General features: G+C 36.1%; 1 protein-coding gene across 1 annotated transcript; it reads right to left on the reverse strand.

Moving 5' to 3' along the window:
• Positions 1–12: 12 nt before the first annotated feature.
• On the reverse strand, positions 13–20087 carry lrrc41 (leucine rich repeat containing 41). Its single transcript, XM_052140214.1, has 10 exons — positions 19905–20087; positions 19684–19770; positions 11506–11576; positions 9792–10512; positions 5114–5341; positions 3870–4019; positions 2866–2964; positions 2659–2787; positions 2230–2302; positions 13–1202 (listed from the first exon to the last, which is right to left on the reverse strand). Exons 1-10 carry the CDS (start codon positions 19993–19995, stop codon positions 983–985), a joined length of 1869 nt encoding a protein of 622 aa, XP_051996174.1. The 5' UTR covers positions 19996–20087; the 3' UTR covers positions 13–982.
• Positions 20088–20175: the final 88 nt, after the last annotated feature.

Below are 20175 nucleotides of genomic sequence, written 5' to 3' on the forward strand. Positions count from 1 at the left end.
GGGGTCACTTCAGAAGTTCTTGTGTACACAGAGTTATTTTATTTATTCAGTGAACTTTATATTACAAATTTAACAATATGTCATATAATCAGCATCATTAAAAGAGAACTATACGAAACTCTGTATGCTTGTACATTTTAAGTGAAATCAAATTTGTATGTGCTTAAATGTTAATTATCTTGCAAAGGAATCGTTCACCCAAAAATGAAAATTGTCATTCAAAATGTGACCACATCCGTCAAGCTCCGAAAAGGAAGGACATATTTTAACTTTAATTACATACTACTTTTTTTGTTCCAAACCTGTATTTTTCCTTTCGTGAAATACACAAGATTAATTTGTAAAACGTCTACCTATGTTTACTTGCACTATCATGAAAGTGAATAGTTACTGGTCTGTCAAGCTCCAAAAGAAAAACATAAAACCAATCATTGTGACTTGTACACTATATTCCATGTCGAAAGAAGCTATGTAATCACTGCACAAAGAACAGAATAAAATTTAAGTCGTTATTCACTCTCAAATATTAAGCGTTGAATTCAAATACGGCAACTATGCTTACAGATAAAAACTCATTGGTTCTTGTGCCATAACTTAAAATGAATGGTTCACCCAAAATGAAAATTCTCTCATGATTGAAACCCCAGAAATCACTCAAAAGCAAAGTTTTGATCATCGATTTATTGCATTGTATGGACCAAAAGAGATTAAATATTCTTTTAAAAATGAGTAAATGTGAATTTTCATTTTGGAATGAAATATCCCTTTAATGATGCTTTTTCATGGATCCTATTCACTTTTAATATTTGGTAAATTAATAACCCAGTGAAGACTTTTGGAAAAACTCACCTTTTATGTTCCATAAAAGAAAGGCAGTCATATGGGATTGGAGCAACATTAGTGTGAGTACATAATGACAGAATTGTCCTTTTTGGGGTAACCTATTCCTTTAAAGCAGGGGTTTGCAACATTTTTGACATGGTCACATCACACTGATGTGATCGGCCATAGTAGTTCTGGAGTCCCAGTCATCTGTTAATATATTACAGTAAGGGAGGAGCTTTCGCAGAGCTTGACCTTTGACCTCTGGGTCCCGATCCAGTGGATTAAACCGCAGATCCAGCATCAGTCGCTGAACTGGCCTATATGCTTCCAACAGCTGTCCGAACTCCAGAAGTTCAGCAGGCAGAATAAAATTTGAGCTGTATAGACAGATTCAACATTTTAGTACCATGTTTATGGCACTTTTCCACTGCACGTTATGGTTCGACTCGACTTGCCTTACTTTTCGGAGCTTTCTTTTCCACTGCTGTTTAGTGCCGCCTCAACGTGGGTGAGATTATAGGCTGATCGTCAAAGTTGCGCCACCTCTACTGTCGTGACATCATCTTAAACGCGACACTAAAATAAAAATAAACAATAACACGACTGCTAGCTCTTAACTGTTAGCTACTAGCTCATTGTGTTGCATAAAGCAGTTGTTGCATGGTGATTTTACACAAGTGTAACATTTAAATTGGCCTGGTTGTTTTAGAAGCAAGCTTTCCAGTATCTGATCAACTAAATAAAGTGAAGCTTTCAAGCAGAGTATAGAGGCAATGTACCATCCTCCACCACTCTCCCTCCCATTGCTCGCTGGTCTAGATAGCATCCATTTGGTCGAACCACTTCTTTGATGGGTCTGTAGTCACTTTTAAGTTTTTTTTTATTATTTATTTATTTATTTTTTTACTTTTCCCCTACACTGTTGGTAGGTCCGGTGGTAGCCATGTGCGGCCAAAAGCGGAGACACTTCCTGAAAGACTTTTACGTTTTTTTCGTTGATAACGAGAGGAATGTCTGCACCTCGTTTATTGACAACGGTGTGGTTTTGCACACAGCCATTTTCGTATTTTTTTAACACGGAATTTGTGTGAACAAATGATACTGCTATCGCTGTAGCCAACTTAAAAACTAGCGGGTTGATGTACCGTGTTGAAAATCCAGTGACGCTGGTAGTGATGATTCTCTCTGACAAATCAGTGATTTGACGTCACATTTATTATCGGCTTGGCTCACTTGGAACCTCAACCGAGGTGGTACTGAAAAAGTACCAGGTACTATCCACAGTGGAAAATCCCCAAAAAGCGAGCAGAGTCGAGTCAAGTTGTGCAGTGGAAAAGCCCCATTAGTGTGTATGTGCATAGAAATATACAAAAAGGCTTGCAAACCAAAACAGTATTACTGTACCTAAGGTCTAATTTAGCGATTTTGCTGGGGCAACTTCCAGAGAACAGATCAGCAATCTCTATGGCACTTGTTGCTGATGGAAGAAGCACAAAAATGAAAACATGAACATTGTGTCATCATTTACTCACACTCATGTTGTTCCAAATGCCAACAACATTTCTTGTGTGGAACAAAAAATAAGACAGTGGTTTCACATTCATTGTATATTTCTTCCATACAATGAAAGTGAATGGTGACTGAGGCTGTCATTCTGTCTAACATCTGTGTTCCGAGGACAAAGTCGTACGGGTTTGAAACAACATGAGTGATTCAATTATGTCAATTAAAATTTTTGGGTGAACTATCCCTTTATAGGATACTTTAAACCATTATAATATGCAAGTAGCCAGTTATTAAGTTATTATTACTGAGCGAGTTACACAATCTTACTTAGTCGGTTCTGCGCAAGTGTCAGGCTCTGGAGAGAAGAGACCCCTTTTAGCGCCTTTACAAATGGCACCAGGAATTCCTTCTTCACTGTACATTTATCCAGCAGTCTACAGTCTTTAAAGGACAACTCTGTTATAAAACAACAGAGCAAACATTAATTATTACTTTAAAACACGGGTTATCTGTTTTCACTGTATTATGTTTTACCTTCTAACACAGAATTTTCCAGAAGATGAAGAATCTCGTGGTGACACTCAGCCAGGTTTACATCCTCCAGCTTTAATACTTTGAGCACTGGATTAGATTCTGTGAAGAAAAAGAGACATGACCTTAGTGTAACACATAATAATCACTTAACATCAAAATGTGTAGCTTAAAAGCTATTTAGGTTGCAAAACACTTTGTCATACAACATAGCATAGTAATCAGTATACTATCACAAATATTCATTTAATCATTTTCAAATACTATGTGCAAAAAAATATGTCTCTGTGTGAAGTGAAAAATTGAATTTTATCAGGCTCTTCCTCACTTAACGAAGTGTTTGATAAAATTCCATAACTAGCTGGAATGTATGAAGGATGAAATCTTCAAAAACAATAAATAAATATTTAATAAATGCATAAATCCACAAATTCCTGCATTAAAAAAATATATAATTGAATGTGCAAGTTGATATACTGTACAAATAATTACATCTATATACATCAATAAATGCACCCATCAATGTGAAAATAATACAAAGTAAAACATAAATAAATGGTTGGGGAATTTCAAAAATGTTGAAGGAAATTCTAAATTGAAAGTTGTCAAGCGCAGAACTTTTACATTGATCAGCAAATGGTGACATACATTTGTCCTACAGATCTAGAATAAAAAAATCAAGTTTCAACCATTTATGTTTTATATTGTATTATTTTTTTTGCATTGATGGGGTGCATTTGTTTGTATATCTCCTTGCACAATTATTTTTGCATTTATTTATTATTTGTATAGCTTCTCGCACATTTATTTATATATATTTTTATGCATGAATATATGGATTTATTTATTTACCAACATATTTTTGCAGGTTTTTGATTTCCATTGAGGGATATTTATTATGTCAGCAAAGAAACTGTTCTATGTTGATCTTTTTTTTTTTTTCAATTGAAAGTCAAGATTTGATAAAAGCCTGGCTAAAGGTAGGAACTTCTCAAATGTCAGAGCACCTGCTAATGTGTGAAGCAATGGACGCGCATGATGAATTCCAGTGATATGAAGACTACTGAGCTTTGGAGCCCATTTCAGCACCATCAGAAAACTCTCCACTGTCATTGGAACTTCAGTGGATTTGACTGTAAGCTTTTCCAGGCAGAGCACTAGAAACAACAGAGAAATAAAATAATCCTCAAATATATCTGGAAGTGGGGTCTAGGCTCATAACCAAATTTGAAAGATTTGATCCTGCAGATATAGTTTTGGAGTGCAATTGCAACTTCTTTGTCCACAGTTGCACAATTAGGATTTTAAGTTATAGCACGCTGTAGCATCGGAAATTGAGGAAATTTGGCATGTGGCCTCAGAATGTCCTGTTGTCAATTTGTATCAAGTTTGGTTAAGCTTAAATATTGTGCTCACAGGCTAATTAGTCAATCTGGGCCACACCAAATAATGTACTGGCTCGTAATTTCTAAACTATTAAATGAATCGGTTTTCTTTTTACACTTGTTTTTGTCAGGATCATTTCCAAAAGATACATACAAAACTTTATGAAAATTAGACTGATGGCCTGGGACGAGATAAAAACACTGGTAGAAAAATTCTAGCACAAATCAAAATCTGCATGACCAATTGTTTTGGAGGCACACAGAAAATGCTAATTTTATTCTAGCCCTTACAGTTCTGGAGTTTTTAGCAAAAATGTCACCTTGGGAAAAATTCGCAAAATTTGGTACACAGCTGCATCTAAACACCACAAATTTCATGGTCAGCAACACCACAAATACAAACAAAATTTGATAGGCTGCTGGAGGCTGGTTTGTCGAATTAATATTTTCAATATATGTTAATGCATGAATCAAAGAAATTTAAGATGCCAACTTCCTTGATGAAACTGTTGTGGCATAACATGTTGTTGCCCTTTGGGAAGAATTTGATTAAATTTGGCATGCTTTCTCAAAATGTCTTTGTCAAATTTTAACAAGTTTCGACATTGTGTTTAGAAGATATAGGTTGATAAGTGAATGTGTGCCACGCCCAAACATTTCATTGGCTTGTAACTCTAAGTGCTTTGATGAATCAAATTTCTTTTGATAACTTTTTGTCAGGAGGGTCTGTAGATAATTTATACCAAATGGGTTGCACACAAAAATGGTGCATTTAAACATCTCACCCAAATACCTAGTACTTCCTATAGATTTAGATGCAAAACAAATATATGAATTAGCTCCTAGTGAGCTGAGGAGAAAATCACCTGTGTTTGCAGTGAAATGCGACTGCTGCCTCCATGCATTTCTGTCCAGAGGGGGGCAGATCTCCAGTGAAAAGTTCTGAAGGGTCGGACACACGCTCAGCACACTGATAAGGGGAGTGTGACCACATACAAGACTTATACTGAGATCCTTGAGCGAGCAGCCGGGGTTTACAAACAACCGTCTAAGAGACTCCACCAACACTGACATCTCCTTCTCTCTAATGAGCCCTGTACACACAACACAGCTGTTTTGTTTTCATTTTGCATAGGTACAAGACAGTAGCGATTTCTCTGTGTATGCATGTAAAATATTATGAAATGTGAGCTCAAACAATATGTATAGCAGTCATATTTTTAAAGAAACTTGTGTCAAACAGCGACACCCAGAGGATGAAGTATTAGAGGCAGGCAGCATCTCACAAGCCAACCTTAAGTTCATTGCAATATTTGAGCTCCTAAAGCATGGCGTAAATGTGCAAACTATACTGTTGGCGAAAAGTAAAGGGAGGAGAGACATTGGCTCTATTACCGCCGAATCATTCAATTTGCTGTCAATCAATCAATACGATAATCCCCGACTCCAATGCACTCATTCCTTGCAGTAGGTCTCCGGAGATCGCTATGAATGGGACGAACTGATGTAAGTGGAGAAACTACAGTATTTGCACAGTAAACAACTAGCCGAAACAGACGTCACCACTTTTGGTCACATCCAAATCAAAATTAATTTAAAATGACATGAAATGTTGTGCTACTGAACCCCTAGAGCACTTGCTCTTAAATGTGGCAGCTCGTGCCATTACAAAACCGGCAGTGTTTACCAAAGAGTAATGTCAAATGATCAAAAAAGCTTGTAGCTATATTCTTGTAGGAATTGTTTTAAAGTAATTTAAAAACAATAATTATAATACAATGCATACACTTGATGAGTCTTTGATTTGACTTGATTTAATAAACAGTGTTAATATTAACTTACAAAAATACAAGTATTTCATGCTTATTTACAGTGCAAGTTAAAAGGTTGTTCATACAGTATGCCTTCTCATACAGCAATCTGATACATGGCAATTACATATAGACTATATACTAGTTAATTTTGTTTGGGCATATATGTAGGCTACATAGCCTATTCAGATTATAGGAGAATAAACTATGATTTAAGTAAAACGTGTGTTACAAATAGGAAAACAGCCATTTGTAGTAGTTTGTTATTATGTTGTTGCATTTCTGAGCAAGTATGTGACTTTTTTACGTTATATATTTTAATGGAGGCCTTCTTTTATATATCACATGTTGTGATAAATCAGATTTCAGATTTGTATGAGTTTAACCTGAAATCTATGGTAAATGTCAACTGGAACTGAAACAGGAATTTACATTGGACTTCCAAATTGTTGTTTGCGGTTTTTAAATGTTGACCTTTTGAAACATTGCTTTGACATACATGCATACGAGATCAGATGAAGCAGTTTTTATTGGTTGATATTTGGGTTGTTGATTTAACACGTTAATTTAGGGTGGCTGATTATACAAAATATAATTTAAAATAACGCAATTAATAATGTCCTCAGACCGTAATAAGGAATATTCCTACCATTGGTACATTGTGTGTACATTGACACATCCTTAGAAAAACCTTTATGATAAATCTGTCTTGGACAGATTGACAAATTCATTTGCAAAATGGTTTGCTGTGGACTGCAGGCCAATGATAGGCTGATGTTCAATAATAAGCAAATAAACAATATATTGTCTTCTAAAGCCACTCTTTGTATTGTCTTATAAATGCTTTACTCATCTGCCACAATAATGTAATACATTTTAATTATAAGAATATTTTTTTTATTATATTCATTTATAATCGTTTAAATATAACTATTGATATTATTTATTTATTTCAATATTTATTTATTATTATATATTGAATTATTTGAGTTTCTTAGAAAACATTTATATTTGCAGATTAATTCGATTAATTAATCAAAGACTTTTGCACAGTACTCTGTGTGGAGTGCACCTGGCAGTTTAGACTGTCAGATCAACTCTTCTTTTTTTATGGAGGATGCACAAAAGGCATGTCTGTCTCAAAGCAAAGGCTCTCTCACTGTATCGTTCAAACGATCTCCCTCGCTTATGAATCACAGGGCACGAGATGCCCTATTGCCATGAAAGCACATTCAACTAGAAGCATGGCCTCTTCATGGGCATGGACAAACGGTGTGTCCCTTTAGGACATATGCCTTGCAGCAGAATGGACTTCGCAGAACAAGTTCGGAAGGTTTTATAACCTAGACTTGCCGTCCATCGGTTCGCGAGTCCTCTGACTAGAGAGCTTACTATTCCAACACCCAGTGGGTGAGCGCAAGCTCCTTATTACAGGCAGGCTACCTGTTAGAATTTTAATACAACTGCCTGCGCAGGATGCTATCCATTTCACTTCCAATAGAAGTCACAAGCACTTCCAAAAATATATAAACCTCTCTCCCCAACTTCTAGTTACGAAGGGGCTAAATTTATACTGTGTGTTTTATAGGACTCATATAGATCCCTCGACTAAGATTAACTTCCCATCTGGTTTTCACCATGTGGGGTTATTATCCTATACACTTGAGGACATGTTATTATAAATCACCAACCAGCAGGGCCGTAACCTCATATATATATTAGTAATCTAAGTATTTATACCCTGGTGCATCTCGGGGTATGACATCATGTAGTACAAGCACTTGTCACAAAGTTGAGTGAACTGAATATATAGGGAACATCTCGGTTCACTGAGATGAAGGGAACGAGACATTTCGAAACCTGGCAACACTACTACTACAGAGTTGAGGTACGAGCGATTCATTCTTGTCATTCAGTCAGAAACTTCTGAAGAAATGGTGATTTTGTACCCGCTTATATAGGACAAATGCACAATAGCACAAAAAAAATCAGGGCTCAAAACGCTATTACCAATAATAATATTGCCATTATTATACAAGGGCTTCAATTAGGTAATCGGATAAGGAATTCCCAAGCGTTTGTCACAATTTCTCATTCCTTTCATCTCAGGGAACCGAGGTTACACATGTAACCGGAGTAAACATAAATGAGGAAAACCATAATTGTGAACGTGACATCTATTCCTTGGATTTTTTTTTTAAGGAAATGCCAACATTTTCAAGCTATATTTTATCACTGCAAAAGAGAGACTGATGGACTATTTATTTTTAATTTTATGTTAACAATAATACAATTTCCAGAGAGATTAGGAATTACCTGAAAAATATGCACACTTTGTCATAACAGCGCTTTTTTTACATTGTAAGAGTCACATTTATGATACTGTTGTGTTTCAGCGCTGTCACGTCCGTTACATTTTCGAGGTTAAGATTACATCACTAAAACAATATTCATTCAAATAGGTTGATACTTTTTGTACCAAGCTAACTTTTGTTGATGTTGTGTACAAATGGTCTCAATTTTAACACCAATGTTGATGCATTACGGATGTGACCATAGATGCATCATATCAAATCATATGTAATGCATGTCAATGAATCACAAACATCTGCACTTCTTTTTTACTATGATTATTCAGATAGATGACTGACTATTGCTTTGATCTGTGACTTGTTCCAAACTACTGCATTTATAACCAGCATTTGGGAAGGGACCATATTGACAAGCTTTTCAATTTGAACTATAATATGATATACATAATTGCTGCGCTAATCTGTGTATTCCGCTTTGTATTTACTCCAGCCAGAGGGAGAACCACTAAATCGCGACCACGAGGTGGTTACCCCATGTGACTCTACCCTCCCTAGCATCCGGGCCAATCTGGTTGCTTAGGAGACCTGGCTGGAGTCACTCAGCACACCCTGGATTCGAACTTGCGACTCCAGGGGTGGTATAGTCAACGTCAGTACTTGCTGAGCTACCCATGCTCCCAGGAACCTGGAAGCTTGACCTCTGGCCTACTTTCTATAAGACTTGAATTTTGCTAATTTCACCTCTAAAATTTCAGAAAAGAATCTGCCCTTTAAAAATACAGAAAAGAATCTGCCATTTAAAAATACAAATCTATAAAATATACCACAAAAATAATCCAATTTTGTTACATACCATGTCTAGAATTTAAATTCCGAAATTCAAATTCAAAACTATAAAATACACCATGGAAAATGTAATTTTGTTAAATGCCACATGTCTAAAATTCTAATTTAAATCTTTTAGCCATAAATCTAGTTTAATACATGCACTTATTATTTGGAGTCCTAATAATAAGAGTGCATTTCGCAGTTTTTAACATTAGCGATTAATTGATCGGTAATTTCCACAACAATCGATTATGAAAATTGACAGCCCCATTACAGACTGTATAACATTTTGTTATTATTACATGTTATATACGTAGTACAAAACACAAATAATATGTAATTAGAGATCATCAATACAAAATGTGTTTTGCTTTTTTTTAAATGATAATTAATTGCACAAATTCAAAAGAAATTTAAATAACTTAATTCACTATGTTTCTAAATGTTTTCAATGTTTCAGGGTAGCTGGTCTCACAGAACAAATAGCTGGCTTGAGCTATTTATGCTTAAGTGCAATTAGCCATTATTAATGATTAAGGACCATAATTAAAAACCATTTCAAATATTTTGTTTGGAGGTCAATACATACTTACAGTCACTGTGAAGATGTAGTTTGTGAAGGCACAACCACGAAGGCAGAATATGAGACACTGTGGCAAGGACTTCACATTTAGACACTTCAAAATCCAGCGAGTAGATGTGACCTTCAGGACAGCGGCCAGCAGTGATGTTTGAGGATGAAAATGTGCTACATAAAAACTCTGGGTGCTCCTCCATTTCTGACGCTAAACTTTGACGACAACGTTTAGCTGTAGGTTCCTCCTGCACTGTACCACACCTAATGTCAAAGCCCTCTCCTACCGAACAAGGGGCCTCAGCGTGAGATGTCTCTGGTGCCACAGAACGCTGAGAGACCCTGCACCTGGATGTGATCCAGCTTAGAATGGATGGATCTGGACTTCTCCTCAAAACAACTTCACTCACAGACCCATGGTCCATCAGTCGGTGGAGAATAAACAAGACATATCTCCGTCCATGTTTGAGTAGAGAATTAGCATCCAGCAATTTGATGGAAGTCACCCCCTTTTCAAGTGTGGTCAGGATTGGCCGCAGTTCTCCTGATGCAAGTCGGCAGATGTTTCTGGTAGACCCGTGGAGAGAGAGGACTCTCACGTGCTTTGCAGTCATGGAGAGAATAGATGAATCGCTGAGGTTGGAAAGGTATGATCTGCCTTGTCTGATGTGCGTAAACATGACAATGTGAAAGAGTCTCTCCAAACACCTCTGTTTCCAGTCTTGATCAGGCAAAGAAAACTGAAAAACATTAAACTCAAATCAGAATTCACGTTTACTCAAGTAAGTTGCACTTACAAAGAAATTACTTGGGTAGTTTGCTCTGCAGTAAACATATATATATATATATATATATATATATACACAGATTTCCCAATTCAATTTGATTCAGATTTGATTCCATATCAATTCATTCAAGTATATTTCAGTTATAATGTGTATTTTGCTTACATACACACACACATATATATATATATATATATATATATATATATATATATATTTTATATATATATATATATATTTATATATATATATATATATATATATATATATATATATATATATATATATATATATATATATAAAATAATTAATTAATTATACAGGGGACCTTCAAAACTTGGTACATTACTAAAATACTAATTTTACAAATTATATTTGATTTGTTTTTCATAATTTTGGTCACATTTAAGCCTTTTTTAAATGTAAATCCAAGTATTACATCAATAAATGTGTTATTATATTACATATATTATTTTATATGTATATATAGGTTTATTGTTAATACATAATTTATATGAACAAGTATTCACATGATTTGTAGAACACATGCTAAAAATGGTACTGTCGAAAGTTTCCCGAAAGATCACAGAAGTGTGATTTACCACCTTACAACAAATACTGGGTCAAATACTGCATTAGCATAATTAGCCATAATACCAAGTGACTGATAAATCTGAGCCAAAATACAGTAAATCTGATGCCTAACCTTTGACATTAACATATGGCAAGCAGTTTCCCCTCCATTTAAAAAGTTATGCTTTCCCAAATATGCATGCTTATATGGTTAGAAGCATTTTATTATTTGATTTTAGAATTGTTTTTTCCCTGCTGTCCACAGCCACAGAACCATTGTGACAAACTATACTGATAGAGAGTATGTACTTCATATGAACAGAAAGGCCTAAAAACATTTTAATCGGTAATGATTGCAAGAACATAACACTGTACCTTTGATCTGCAGCGCCATGTCTGATCCAAATCTCTCCATATTGATGCCCAAATAGCAGAGGTGGAGATTCCTAAAAATGGTATTAGGACTCAGTGTTATAGTGAGTGTGAAACTCAAACTTGGACTCTGTATACTGTGTCTGTAGAATGAAATATTTGTCTCTGTGTATATGTCAAAGTCCCTTATAAGTCAAGTCAGTCCATACGGCAGCCATCTTTGGCACTCCAGGGAAGCTATTTTCTATGTAAACAAGTGGCATAAAAGTGCAGCTCCAATCAACTTGAATGGGAAAAGACTGAAATCTCCAAAACGGTTGGTCAAGATTACGATCAAAGAACATATTTGAAATCAAAGGTTACATCTGAAAACTATGGTATTATTTTATGCAAACTATAAAAGATAATTTACCCTCACTGGGCAAACAGGCTTCACTTAGTTTGCTTACAAATGATGACGAAATGCAGTGACATTTTTGTTCTACCAATGTGTTCATTTGGTGATATTTCCATGTTCACGCACATCTTTGAAATTCTTGACCTAGGAGAACTCGGCTGGTCGAAGAGCGTTGATGACAGGTTAAAACTAATCGTGGGTGGTGTTTGGATGTGACATTTTTTATTTACAATCACGCATTCCAGCTGAGGAGTTAACTGTCGTTAAAATGGATAACTCTGAAGCCAGTCTCTCAGAGATTGCATGTATGTTTGATGTATACTTTTATTTATATATATATATATATATATATATATATATATATATATATATATATTATACACACACCTAAAGGATTATTAGGAACACCTGTTCAATTTCTCATTAATGCAATTATCTAATCAACCAATCACATGGCAGTTGCTTCAATGCATTTAGGGGTGTGGTCCTGGTCAAGACAATCTCCTGAACTCCAAACTGAATGTCAGAATGGGAAAGAAAGGTGATTTAAGCAATTTTGAGCGTGGCATGGTTGTTGGTGCCAGACGGCCCGGTCTGAGTATTTCACAATCTGCTCAGTTACTGGGATTTTCACGCACAACCATTTCTAGGGTTTACAAAGAATGGTGTGAAAAGGAAAAACATCCAGTATGCGGCAGTCCTGTGGGCTGAAAATGCCTTGTTGATGCTAGAGGTCAGAGGAGAATGGGCCGACTGATTCAAGCTGATAGAAGAGCAACTTTGCCTGAAATAACCACTCATTACAACCGAGGTATGCAGCAAAGCATTTGTGAAGCCACAACACCTACAACCTTGAGGTGGATGGGCTACAACAGCAGAAGACCCCACCGGGTACCACTCATCTCCACTACAAATAGGAAAAAGAGGCTACAATTTGCAAGAGCTCACCAAAATTGGACAGTTGAAGACTGGAAAAATGTTGCCTGGTCTGATGAGTCTCTATTTCAGGGGTTTTCATAAGCTGTAAGCCATAATCATCAAAATTATATCAAATAAAGGCTTGAAATATCTTACTTTGCTTGTAATGAGTCTATATAATATATTAGTTTCACCTTTTAAGTTGAATTACTGAAATTAATGAACTTTTGCACGATATTCTAATTTTTCGAGTTTCACCTGTATATGATTTGCAACACAAACTCTACAAACACAGCGTGGCCAGTCGGCCATGACAAATGAGTAGAGAGAGATTGAAACAGTGGTCCATGGAAAGAAAAACCTGCATTATAGAGCGCAACAGTGACCGCCCACTTTTTCAGCCGTCTGGTTTTGGAAGCATTATCCCCATTCATTTCTTCCATAGACTTTTAATAAAATCCTTCATAAAAGAGTTGTGAGCCATGAACCAAACCAACCAGAGGTGGATCACAAGATTTTTTTTTTTTAAGCAAACACTTATAACACTTAAATTTAAGCCACCTTTGTCATATGACTAAACCATATCAGTTTTCTTGATAAAATGAGATTTGTTCTTCCAAATAAAATTTTATAAAGCTCGATTAATTAATTTGGATACAGAGGAAGATGGGGCTAATGCAATTGCTGGAAAAATAGAAAGGTCTTCTATAAACATGGTTGTTTACCATGAATTACGATATCAAACATGATTTTTAAACAATAAAGTTGAGATAATGCAGACGGATGGCTTCAATGGAAGCATACACCATAGATGAACAACCTCTGAGCATATGGTAGGTTTGTTTTAAAAGGTTTATAAGTTATCATTGAAAATCAATTAGTCTATGGGATAAATTAATGGGATTTTTACTTCCAGAACCAGACTGTTGCACTCTATTGGCTTTACGTGTGTCTGGAGCAGTATGTTAAACACTGTGACATCACCCTCAACAACCTCATTTTGAAACGACATCAAGCGTAGTATAAACGCCGGCTTCATTCGCATAGGTTGCTTTCTAGTTGGGATGGGCGGATCGATCCTAAAATATCGATACTTTCGATACTGATGTCGTATCAATCCTCTCACAAAAACATTGATTCTAACATTTTAAAAAAATAGGGATATTATTATTTGGTTACCATGAACATGAACAATAATAACATGCTTCAAAGTGAAATAAAAGATTAGGCTCTATTAGCAAATACTTGTGCATGATGGGATCTATTTCTTTTTCCGCTCATCTTAACATGCATGGCTGCATTCCATTTCAAATACAGTATGTATCCCCTTCCCTGGCAAACTTCACTCCATCTCATGGACTCGGTTGTACTTCACTGCTTACGTTGCACGAGTGTCCACTACTGTCGGAAGATGTCCAATGTGTTTAACTGGAACCCTTGATCACTTGGAGCATGTTGAAGACTGATGTCAATTTGTGGAATTATTTAGTGATTTTTGCACATGAGAAAACTATTTTTCCAGAGATTGATTTCAGAGGCTTATGTATAAATCTCGTAAATTACATTTTTACAGATTTACACAAACAAAAATAACAAAGTATACATGGGTTATAACTGTATAAACAGTACAAGGTAGTATTATGCAGTTAAATCTAAATATAACTTTTCTAAACTGCTTAATTGACCTAACTTCACTTCCATCATACATTAGAGTTGTGTGGGGGTAGAGTTTATGAAGTGTAATCTGCTGTCACGTCACAATAGAGTTGCATTGTGGGATATAGAGTGGTGGCGGTGTAGTGGTCTAAAGCACAACTGGTAAACTGGTAATCATAAGATCGCTGGTTTGATCCCCACAGCCACCACCATTGTGTCCTTGAGACCAGGTTGCTCCAGGGGGATTGTCCCTGTAATAAGGGCTCTGTAAGTCGCTTTGGATAAAAGCGTCTACCAAATGCATAAATGTAAATGTAAATATAGAGCTGCCTGAAGTGTACATTAGAGTATGCTCGCTCACTCCCTCGTTCAAAATCGAGGGGTTTGAGTTAGGGATGCACCGAAATTTCGGCCGCCGAAAATTTTCGGGCGAAAATGGCACTTTCGGTTTTTGGCCGAAAGAGAGAAAAGGCCGAAAATATGAGCCGAAAATATATACCTCCTCGCCCCGCCCCTCAGTGCTCTGATTTCACTCTGGATCGATCTAGCCTTTATCACGGCGCTACCAAACAAAGGCCGATCATGTCAGCGGTGTGGAAATTCTTCAAAGTTTCTGATAAGGACATCACATTTGCGATCTGCAGTGTTTGTTCAGCAGAACTTTCAAGATTTATATATACACAGAGTACAGCAAGAGATTCTACAGGAAAGCGCCCCGATCCACAGCAGTGCCACAACTAGCGCTGCTACACCACAACTTGAGACGTATCTAGCTGAACTACGCCAGAAGCGACAATCCCCTTGACTACGGTCGCATAAACAAAGACCGCTTTCCTTTGCTTGCGCGGATTGCGCACAGGTATTTATCTGCCCAAGCACTAGCACAGAGAGTGAGAGACTGTTCTGTGCAGAATCTCATGTTCTTGATGAGCTTTCTGACAGGAGAGACTGTCAGAAAGTTTAGCAACTTTTGTTCTTGAAGAGAAACCTGTCACTTGTAGTTAAATAGAAAGCGGTCCAATTTGATGTGTATAGCAATTACATTACACTTGTTCTTCACTTGAGGATACAGCTGTCGTTTACAGTAGAGGTTGGATTTAGTTCAATTACTGCTGTTTTGCACTGTTGTTTTGCACAATAATGTTCACTTAAAGTGTACATATGTTTACATAAACAGAATAGAGCACTGATCTATACATATATTATAGTTAAATATAGATTAGTGGAATAGTGGCTCTCTGCCATTCTGTGTTCTGCCTTTTTGTTTCAATTAAAATTACTGTTGCATATTTAAACTTTTTCAAAGATGCTAGCTAAGTTCATTACTTGACTGTTGTTTTGCATAAAATAGTTTTCTAAAACTTTACATTATTTGGATAATTGTTAATAAAATCTGTAAAATTTGATTTTTACAGAACTGAATGAATAATAATATTTAATAATGTTTTCATATATTTTTTGTCCAATATTGGTGTGTTACTTTCAATAAAAGTGTGATTTATTTTATTGGTTTGTAGTTTTTCAATTCAGATTCATTAAATTCATGAAATTATTGAAAAAGTATAATATTAATACAATTATACACCAAAAAAATAGGTAAAAAAAAAAAGTAGGTCCTAAGTTTCGGTTTTCGGCCAAGTGCATCCTGGATTTTCGGTTTCGGTCCAGAATTTTAATTTCGGTGCATCCCTAGTTTGAGGGTTTGTCAACAGAAACTTCCCTTGCTCAACAGACTTAAAAAATGGCAGTGGGGATTCCCCCAAAGGGAAGTGCTTAGGGGAGTTAGCAAGTGGATGTTAAAAGTGAAGTGGAACACCGATGTTGATGCTGCTCCTAGCCCTCGACTTGTAATTTTTTAAAATGTGTTTGTTTTGTTTATATTCATCTGACCTTTTTCTCTTGATCTGTTTCTCAGCCGTTTGTCTTCCTTGGAGTTTAGAAAGTTTGCATCAGCCAGATTTGCCCTTGCTCTTCTAATTCATTTCCTTCTGGCTCTGCCCCACCCACCATCCTGTGCACGCGCAAGAACCACCCCCTGTTGCTGATTGGCTGGAGTAGTGTTATGTGGATTGGTCTAATCCAATTTGTTTTTGTTCCATAGTATTGAAAACTTGAGTGATGCGTTTTTAAAAAGAAGACAAGAGTTAAATAAAATGTATGAGAATGTTTGTAAGAAAAAACAAGAAATTGATAGTAACATGGATGATGATTTTAATCTCTTTGAGCTAAAAATTGCTATTAGTAATTCAAAGGATACAACACCAGGGAGAGACATGATAAGCTATAGTATGTTAAAAAACTTACCGGATGTAGCCATTAAAGTAATACTGGATGTGTATAACCAGATATGGAGTGAAGGCACCTTACCCAAAGAGTGGAAAAATGCAATAGTGATACCAGTAGCAAAACCAGGTAAAGATGCAACAAAATCTAGTAGTTATAGGCCAATTGCTCTTACATCTACATTATGTAAGGTGATAGAAAAAATGATAGTAAGAAGATTCAATTATTTTTTGGAGAAAAATGAGATTTTGTCATCAGCCCAAAGTGGGTTTAGGAGGAAAAGATCTACAATGGATGCTTTGTTATTATTCGAAAGTGAGGTTAAAAAAGCTTTAACAATGAAAGAATTTCTTGTTGCTGTTTTCTTCGATATTGAAAAGGCATATGACACTTTATGGAGGGAGGGACTATTAATTAAGCTAGATAAAATCGGAGTAGGGGGGAGAATGTACAACTGGATATTGGATTTCTTGTTTAAACGTACATTTCAGGTTAGGATAGGGGAAGAAATCTCAACAATGCATGATATTCTAAATGGGACTCCTCAAGGAAGTGTAATCAGTCCAATTTTATTTAACATAATGATTAATGATATTTATGAAAGAGTTAAACCAAGTATAGGGAAGGCACTGTATGCAGATGATGGTGCAGTGTGGAAAAGAGGTAGGAACTTAGGGAATGTAGTCAAAGGAATACAAGAATCAATAAACGAAGTTGAAAGGTGGTCAGTGGAATGGGGTCTAAAATTTTCAGTATTAAAGACCCAATATATGGTTTTTACTAAGAAAAGAAAAATGGAACAATTGACTTTGGAATTATATGGTCAATTATTAGAAAGAGTGACAGAATTTAAATACCTTGGACTAATATTTGATGGAAAATTAACATGGAATAGACATATTAAGAAAATTGAGAACAAGTGCAAAAGAGTAATAAATTGCATGACTTCAATAGCCAAATATGAGTGGGGAGCAAGGAAAAGCGACTACTACATGTATATCAAGCCTTAATACGGTCTAGTTTAGATTATGGGTGTGCAGTGTATGGTGGTGCAGCAAAATCAGAGCTAAAGAAGTTGGACAACGTACAGGCTAGGGCACTTAGAATCTGTTGTGGAGCAATAAGATCAACCCCTCTAGATGCCATCAGGGTTGAAATGGGGGAGATGCCACTAGATTTAAGAAGGGAAAAGCTTACAATGATGTACTGGGTTAATTTGCAGGGTTGTAATAAGAGTCATTGTACACAAGCAATTTTAAATGACTGTTGGGAATATAAGAAGAATAATGGGAATAGTTTTGGATGGAAGTATAAACAATGGGTTAAGGAATGTGGTCTGGAAAATGTAGTTATTTGTCCCAATATGCCATTAAAAGGGGTATCAATGTGGAATATTCCTGAACCTAATGTTGAAATGAGATTGCTGGAGGATCGGGAGAAAGCAGAAGGAAGATATACTAATAGTTATGAAATCAATGGTTTTATGAGAGAACATTTTTATTCTTGTATACAGATCTATACAGATGGATCTAAAGACCCAGTCGAACAAAAAGTTGGAGTAGGAGTATATATTTCAAAATTTGAGACAAAAATAAGTTTAAGGTTGAGTGATAAAATGTCTGTATATTCAGCAGAACTAACAGCTGTAATAGTAGGACTGCAGTGGTTAGAGCAGACTAAGCCAAATAGGATGGCGACTGCAATTTGCTCAGATTCTGCATCAGCACTTAAAAGTATATTGTCAACAAAAACTGACAGAGAAGACCTGATAGTAGAAATTTATACATTATTATATAGGCTGAACATAGAGGGTATAATTGTATACTTTTGTTGGGTGCCGCACATATTGGGATAGTAGGAAATGAAATTATGGATAAATTAGCAAAAGAAGCGTTAAGGAAAGACTTGGTAGATATTAAGATACCTTTAGGAAGAAATGAAGTTAGATCAATAATTAATAGAGAAATAATAAGATTATGGCAACAAAGATGGGAAAGTAGCAGTACAGGTAGGTGGTATTATAGTATTGTAAAATCAGTAGGGAAAAAAAGGATCGTGCTATGGAAGACATAGAAAGGAAGAGGTAATGATTTCTAGACTAAGGACGGGTCATACAGGGTTAAAATCAACACTGGCATTAATGGGAAAGCATGGAAATGGTATGTGTGATGAATGTGGTATTATTGAAACAGTAGAACATGTGTTTTTTAACTGTAGTAAATATGAAGAACAGCGTAGTGGTCTTTTTAGTAATATAAAGAACAGGCCAGTGAGTATCATGGACCTATTGGGAAAGGGTTTGAGTGATAGACAGAGGTTTAAGGACGTGATAACATTTTTAGAGCTTACAGGTCTAGATCACAGGATCTAGAGCCTGAGGAGGAAGAGCAAGCTCAGATCATCCTGGAGATTGAGGAGCTCAGTGTGGAAGCTGGAGGAGCTGAACACGCAGCGTCAGCTGAAGCTCGGGCTCTGATACTCTGGGATGGTAAAAGTTTTTTTTTTTTTTTTTTTAAATCAGATCCATTACTCATGTGCGCAAAGTATACAGTAGGTGGCGGTAATACTCCAAAGGAGTGAACGGCCATAAAACGAAGAAGAAGAAGAAGAAGAAGAATTTGTTTTTGTCCCATTTACAGAGCCAGGGCTGTGTACAATTACTAGATTTTTCAGCCCACCCACAGAACGGACAGCTAGCAGACTGTGAGGAGATATTTGCAGAATTAAAAAAATATATATATATTGGATTAGAATTACTGAATGCACCTTTAAGGCGGGACTTAATTTTATACATCCTCCATTTTGGAAATTTCGATTTTTCTCATTCAATTTAATAAAAGTATTCTGTCTCGGGCTAAATATTCTCTGGTAAATGTGTATATTGTTGACAATGTAGATTGAGTAAGTGTTAATATATGTATCCTTACCTTTGGTGACAGCAGTTGTTTCAATCTTATCCAGATAATAAATGTTTAGATGTGGCAGTAACTCTTTTAAGAGCGAGACAGGCAGATCTAGATAAGCAAAGTTGGGGAGAAGAATATTATTATTAATACCAAACTCCATTCATGCCATTACATTAAATAATGTTTATAAGTAAAACACTCTTGGTTAGCAAGAACTGCTTCTTGCTATTTTAAAAACCTACCCAAAACCTTTCTCGCCACGATATCCATGTTTTGAGCAACCTTTGCGATGCACATTTGCACCAGCGTTGAACTTCCATGTGAAACTTCCATTTTTACACTGGAGACGGCTGAAATAACCCCTCTTTTTTAATTTTTACCCCTCTGTCTGTGTTTGTTTCCCCGTGATCATGTCCTCATGTGCTTCTGAACTCGTTGGGAGGAGCCACTGGCGTCAAAAAACTATTTCTTCCTCTAGAGGGCGCTTGGCGGCTCACAAAGCCAATTTTCCTA

This window comes from Xyrauchen texanus, chromosome 13, assembly GCF_025860055.1.
Source record: "Xyrauchen texanus isolate HMW12.3.18 chromosome 13, RBS_HiC_50CHRs, whole genome shotgun sequence".
NCBI lineage: Eukaryota > Metazoa > Chordata > Actinopteri > Cypriniformes > Catostomidae > Xyrauchen > Xyrauchen texanus.

Bases quoted from the DNA above. Each gene is read 5' to 3' on its own strand.
- lrrc41 (XM_052140214.1), bottom strand. From the start codon at position 19,995: ATGGAAGTTTCACATGGAAGTTCAACGCTGGTGCAAATGTGCATCGCA. The intron at 11,577-19,683 runs GTAAGGATACAT...TACCATTTTTAG, and splicing joins AACAACTGCTGTCACCAAAG to GAATCTCCACCTCTGCTATT. The intron at 2,788-2,865 runs GTAAAACATAAT...GTTTTATAACAG, and splicing joins GGAAAATTCTGTGTTAGAAG to AGTTGTCCTTTAAAGACTGT.